General features: G+C 35.9%; 1 protein-coding gene across 1 annotated transcript; it reads right to left on the bottom strand.

The window, feature by feature from the left end:
• Window positions 1–2,342: 2,342 nt before the first annotated feature.
• On the bottom strand, window positions 2,343–6,886 carry LOC140143966 (C-type lectin domain family 19 member A-like; the record flags this gene model as incomplete). The annotated part of the gene is made up of 2 exons (XM_072165797.1): window positions 2,343–2,540; window positions 6,731–6,886. Coding segments are annotated over 2 exons (354 nt in total), but the record flags the coding sequence as incomplete, so codon positions are not given.
• Window positions 6,887–7,259: the final 373 nt, after the last annotated feature.

Genomic DNA, 7,259 nt, shown 5'->3' with positions numbered 1-7,259 from the left:
GCTGCAATATCCATTCGCACGTTTCAACCTAATTCAACAGAGCAGTAGCGTAGCCAGCGTGGAGGCGGAGGAGGGAGTGTTGAGGAGGACAGGGGTCAGAGTCTCTCCCCTCCGACAAAAAATGAAAGAAAAAAAATGCCACTCTGACAAAAAATGAAAGAGAAAATCTAGAGGGCAATCGAAAAGAAAAGAGAGAAGGAGCCCCTTTTCCACCCACCAGTTAGTGTAAAATACAAATTTTTGGCTCACTGTCCCAATAAAGCCTTTTTGGAAGCTCAAAGACATGTACAGTCTCTATAAAATATAAAACCGATATGTTTATTGTATGACGTAACTCCAATTTTTTTCAACTGTGCCCCCCCCCCATGTAGTAAAATAGACGTTTGTCGGCACACAACCGCGTTTTAAAAGGATTGAGGTTACTATATATCAGCAGCTTAGCCAGCAGGGGGTATGGGGCAGAGCGCCCGCTGACAAAAATGAAAGAAAAAAGTGCCCTTCTGACAAAAAATGAAAGAGAAAATCTGGAGGGCAAAGGACAAGAAAGGGGGCAAAGAACAAAGAATCTCTTTTCCACCAAAATGATTCCCGATCTTTTTATCCCTGGGCGAAAATAGTGTAAATTGCCAAATGTCTAAATAATAAAACCGGTATATGTATTGTATGATGCAAGTCCCCATTTTTTTTTTTTCAACTGTGCCCTGAAATGTTATCCCTCCCCGGCAAAGAAAGCTGGCTACGCCCATAGTCACTATCAGATTCAAGGTGAAACGAGGTGCTGGACCAATTCTGTTAAACTAATTTAATTACACGGAAAAACAGTGGCATGATCGACGGGAATTATATAAATAAACATGTTATGTTTATCTAATTTAATTAATTAACGCCTAGGTGCATTTTTACCTTTTGCGTCAAAAGAAGCATATTTAAAACTTTTTTTTCAATTTCAATGTATCAGTGTGCTCATTCGTGCTGGTGATCTAGAGAAATTAGATAGAAGTACCATGTGAAATGTTTCACGGAGAGGAATAAACACTCTGCAGACACATTAATCTATTACACATTAATGTTATAAACTGCGCAACACCATCAAATGGTGCAATATTGCAATATCATCATTGCACCGAAACAATATTCATTAGGATGTGAGACGTAATAATAATAAACATGGCAAATAAACTGGGCATCAATCCGGTGAATAAATTGATAAATGGAAAATCAATTGCTGAAATATTTCTGTTGGAAAATGTTTTTATTGTACATATCAATTGGTTAATATGAAACATTTTTCATACTCTGTGTCATAAAATGTGAAGGTTACAAGAGACTCGTGTAGCTGGTCAATTAGAATACACACCAATGTACAGACGTCTGTCACAAATGATCAGGGTAAAATTAATAATACAATCTTACAATAAATATATTAATTTTATTACTACAATAGGATACCACGAAGGAGGTGTCACTTGCACTGAAAAATGATATTCTAGGGATCAAAAATAATATCGTAAAACATATGGAGGTAGGCGTTCATTTTCCTGCTGGCAATATATCGATTCGCAAGCGCCAACCTTAATTCACAGAATATACATATTATGCACATGTTTAGGCTTCTACAAGAGCGGTTTGTTGGCACGCAACCGTATAAAAGCACTGACGTTATTACCATACTCCAGGTGAAACGAGATTTACAAACTATATAATTTGAAAACTTGCTTAATTTATTGTTGTTAATGGGACCAAAAGTGTTGGAGCCCTCCCATACAGGAATTAGATACTATTGCTTAAAGCCTTACCAGCATGTTTTCAAATCGCAACACTTTAAAATGATGGTATGCAAAGTTCACAATACATTTGGACGCGAAAAACATTGAAAATTTGCAAAGAAACAACATCATAAACTTCACCTCTATCACACGAAATATCTCGAGTTTTTTGTATTAGGACGCCGAGTGCGGCCCAGAGTTTGGTTATGCTCCCTCGACATGTGTGGAGGGAGCGTAACCAAACTGGCTTCGAAGGAGATGTTCCGACATATTATCATAATCTGAAAAATTATGATAATATGTCGGACCAACAGAAAATCATCCCGTTTGACAGTTTGCTCATGGATGTAAGTTGGAACATGTGTAAGTATTACAAATATGCCAAGAGTCGGTTTTGAAAAAATAAAGGTATACATATTCTGAAAAACGATCGTACATTAAAGCTTTAACGTCAAAAGAAGCGCATTCAAACATCAGGAAGTTACTAAAAGCGCAATAAGTTTCTTCGAAATGAAATTGGGTTATTTCATGATGTGGCAAATTGTAATTGTAATTATGTTTTGAATTGCCGAGACATTAGTTTTTACAAACAAATATCTTTTTTGAAGAACATATGCTGTCATTCCAGGTGACGGAATGCGACCATAAATGGCCGCAATTTTCAGCACCACCACCATTTGGTTCGCCTAGGTCCCAGTGTGCGTAGTTCACTTGACTGCCATCACTCCACTTAAATGTACCTTCAGTGGCCTGGTCACTCAATCCGATCCACACCTTCAAAAATAAAGTGCACAATTAGATCCAGTTATTAATACATGTTATACTTAATGACCAACCAAGCCAAAAAAGGGCTCCATAATAGATTGCATAATAGAGATACATTGTGAGATGTGTGAGGTGAATCAGCTGTAGGTAAGGCCAAAATTGGGGAAAGGTTGTCAAATTCTCATTAAATGTCAAAAGTTTCTCATTGAACACCGTTTTAAAGTATTCCTCCAGCCATAAGGATTTCGATTCGAACAAATTATAGTTTGACCTAACCCTGACGCGTCATTCTTAAGTTATAAGCAAAACGGTCATATTTTGGGCTATAATAATAACCATACTTATTTGAGTTACCAAAATACAAACAATACAATACAACATACAAGCAAATAAATGGTAATTTCGGAAAGAAAAAATACACTTATAAGTCCAAAAGTAGGGTTGGGCGAATCTGAACTTTTTTTTACAAAACTAATTTAAAACAAGTTGTTTCTATGGCCAAATTCGCCGTAAAATACGAATCTGCCAAAATTTTTGACCTCCGATGACGTTTGACCCCTGTCCTATTCAAAAATTCAAAATGGCTGCCAAAATAACATCTTTTTGCGTGTTTGTGGCATATTTTAATATATACATTTTGTGAAATGTGAAAAAATGTGAAAAATATCAAATTTTAATAATTTGTCATAAAATTTGTATTATATCGTGAATTTCAAAAAATGAAAATTATTTGATATCAGAAAGACATTCTTCGTATTCAGAATGCAATTCGATATGCCTGATGTGCTCTCATATCCCACAAAAAATACTGTCGAAACGCTCAAAACGCGCATCCAGATCTCTTAACCGAAAAGAACTACTTTGCAAATTTTGCTAACTCCGGGTTACAGTAGCCCAGATATTCACTAAATCCGACAAATGAAAGTCAACGATAGATTTGAAGATCTGTGTAAAGAATTGAGACAATCCATTCAAAATGCTGTGAAACGAGAATCAAAGTTGTCAGCAGATATTGATGCTTTGTTGAAAAATATCATAGTGTAAAATACAAAATGCAGGTTGCTCGCAGTTACTAGAAATTACAAAATGCAATGAAATACTATGTAAACACATGTAGACTATAATCCTGTTTATATTTCTACTCCTTAGAGAAGTAGATTTCAGCAGTTTTCTTCAAGTTGGATGATATTCAATGTTGGCAACTCATAATTCGTATATGGTAACTGCTAATTAAGTTAAAAGTGTCTAATTTGTGTTCCCAAACATCAAAACATAGATAAATACATTATTTGTAGCCATGTTTCTGTCAAAATATGCTAATACAAGCAAAATGACGTCATTTTGGCAGCCATTTTGAATTTCTGTCAACTGATAACTCCTACAGGGTACTCCAAATCTTCTTATAAGTGTCAATGTTGTGCTCCCAAATCATACAAATATATGAAAAGACTTATTTGAAGCCACGTATCTATCAAGATATGCTATTACAAGGAAAATGACGTCATTTTAGCGGCCATTTTGAATTTTCTGGCGACTGAACTTGTACAAGGTACAGATAATCATCTCAAAAGTGTCAAATTTGTGTTTCTCAACCCCAAAAAAATAAAAAAAAACATATTGAAGCTCTTTATCTATTAAAATATGCCACAAACAAGCAACAGGGGTCAAACGTCATCAGAGGTCAAAAATTTTGGCTGATTCGTGTTCTACAGCAAATTTGGCCATGGAAACAACTTGTTTCAAAAAAAGTATGGTGATTCGCCCAACCCTACCAAAAGAGAGTGCTTTCCTTTACTGTTAAATAACATAACATATCAGCAGTAAATTGAATGGTGGTCTATTAAAATACACCAAACACAAAATAACAAGGACATTCATAATTGGTTATATAAACAGTTTGAAGCAAAATTACTAGGAGAAAAATCGGCGATCGCTCGAAAAATCTGTTAATATCAACCAGTCACAGATGTTTCACGGAAAAAATTGTAATCATATATTGCTACGGTAGTTATTCCGATTATTATATCACTTCTAGGGCGAATTAGGGGAGAGCGGGGAGTGTTCGCCCTATTTTTTTTCTGACCAGCCTAGCGATGTCAATTTTAAGGTAAGGGATGACCTGTCTAGCCCATGTGATGGCCCTATGTCTTAGCTATATACGGCCACAATCCCATAACTATTATAGGCCTTATAAGGTTGGCCCATATGGTGGGGTCGGGTAAGTTCACCCTAATCACAAAAAAAGGTTTAAACATTGCACAACAATAACATATTCAATGCAAACATTTAGCAAAAGAGTATATAGGGCACTCATTCTCTTCTGGGGAGTTACTAAATTTGTTGCAGAGGTCGGGTTCGGGTAAAATGTAAGGGTCCAAAGTGAGCTTAAACGTATCATGTTTACAACTTCGGGGAGATTATGGATTAGGACATAAACGGTGTTATGAGTATTAAATACTGATACCACATAACTTTTAAAACATGCTTTTCAGTAGTTTTACCTTGTTTAATGGTATAATAATCAATATTTTGCATAATACGCGGGGGGGGCAGGTCCGCCCTCCAGTTGGGGGTAAGTCCGCCCGGGGAAGATATAGGGCGAAAATGACCCAGCCTCGAAAGGGTGAACGTGCCCTTGTGCACATTTTGTATTTTCTTCAGGGTATGCAAAATATAAATCGAATAAGGAGTTTCTAACTGCATTAAGGCTACATACTCTTTTTGGTTGAAATTTTTTGGCGGGGAAATAATCCCGCCAAAACATTAAAGTAATCTTTTCCCAAAACTAAATATCATAGTCAGGAAATTAATGATGCATCTGGTAGCTTAGATCATAACTTTCATTATACTTAGTTGCAATAATCCCAGATAATTCTTGATTTGGTTTACAGAGTCTTGAATTGTCGATGTTTTTGATCGAAAAACATCACTCGGTGTATTTTGAAACTCGAGGCATTAACTTTTCTCAAATTAGCCCCAAATCATAATGTATTATATGCACGTGTAGCAAACACCAATGGGAATAATTGGACGTTGTTTGCGGAAAGTAAATTTGGTTTGATTTTTATTTCACAATAATTCTAAGGTGAGAATTTTGACCTGACATTTCCTTTTTGGATTTCCAATTTAAATTCATTGATATGTGATATTTTGAATAAATAAAGAGTACGCTTACCTTTCTGCAATACTTCCCGGTATCATTGAGCATCTGCTGATAGCCAACATTTTAGCTGAAAACAGTCCCTTCTTCCTATCATTTTTGAACAAAATATGGTTCAAAAGTACGTACACTGCGCATATATTCTGGCACAGCGAGGTAATGAAGAGAGCTATTTACGGTGGGGTATCTATTGTAAGTATTTGTATCTATTATCGCAAGTGACAAGACGTGTCAAGCAGGTGCATAAGCATAGGGCGGTATATTCAAACGGTATTGTCTGGATCATTGAGTATCGATTGCGCACGTATACACGGATGTGTGGTCCTCCCAGGTTTTAACATGAATTACAAATGACGTCGTGAATGACCCAGCGTTTTCATTTTATTATTACAAAATTAATCATCGTTTATCACGAGTCCTAAGAGTCGTACCAGTTCAATTCATCAAAATCCATTTGTATTAAATAAAAAACAAACAGACAAGTAGAGTCATATGTCTTTCTATGACTGTATTCCTACGAAAATCTGATTTTCAATACACTATAAACGTGTTGATATGTATATCTTTGACAATCGCCGAACGTTACATACATAGTCACCGTGGCACAATATGCATCTTTAGCATTCATAGTGCCTTGGCAGTGGTTCGGACCCTGGTGAAAATTTTAGTATTTTTATTCTTTTACTAATGCGCTGTGCCGTTTTTCAAACACGCCCTGAATGAAATTGATGGGCAAGTACCCTTAAATCTTTGACAAATCCCATATGTTCCCAATACAAATATCCATTAAAACCCGCCTATGTATTTATGTATGAATGATAATACAACATTATTAATGCAAGAAAAAATTACGCTTTGATGTAATTGTTTTGTTTTGTCTACAGTTCGTTGAACACGTCCCTATATGTCGCGTAGCTAACATCAGAAGTTTATAATGACCTATGTCGACTAATTTTGCCATCCCCAAATTCCCCGATAGCCGCAGTGCTGAGAAACAAAGGGTGGGCGAACCTGCCCCCCTATGCAAATTGTGACTCACATTATACGATCCACTAATCCCGTTGACAAAGCTGTTTTCGGCTGAGGAATGGATGCTCACAAGATGAGCTCCATACTGATTGTTGCAATATATTTCAGCATCAGACCAAGATTTAGCAATGGCAACATAATTGTAACAATGTCCTTGCCATTCATGAGAACAAACACCACAATGAGATCAAAGTAAAGGCAACATAATAGTTGTGCCTAATGAAATGTGTTATGCAGACACGACGGTGGTGATCTGCACACACTTCTAATACAAATACAAAGTCTGTTTCTATTATTGAAAATAAGAAACGTGTTTTTCAAACATTTCGCGAAAAGATATAAAATAAATAAATACATAAATAAATAAAAATAAATAAACTTCGAGTTACATTTATAGACATAATCCAGAACGTTTAATTTTCAATATTGAGCCCAGCTATAATTAACTTGCAGCTATGGCGTGAATTAAAGTTTGAAAGCCGAAAATGTAGGAATTGGTCGTATATGTAGTGCATAAAAGTCCAGGATATTATAATATT

Source organism: Amphiura filiformis, unplaced genomic scaffold (genome assembly GCF_039555335.1).
Source record: "Amphiura filiformis unplaced genomic scaffold, Afil_fr2py scaffold_34, whole genome shotgun sequence".
NCBI classification, from domain to species: domain Eukaryota; kingdom Metazoa; phylum Echinodermata; class Ophiuroidea; order Amphilepidida; family Amphiuridae; genus Amphiura; species Amphiura filiformis.
This window is presented reverse-complemented; position numbering and strand designations above follow the sequence as displayed.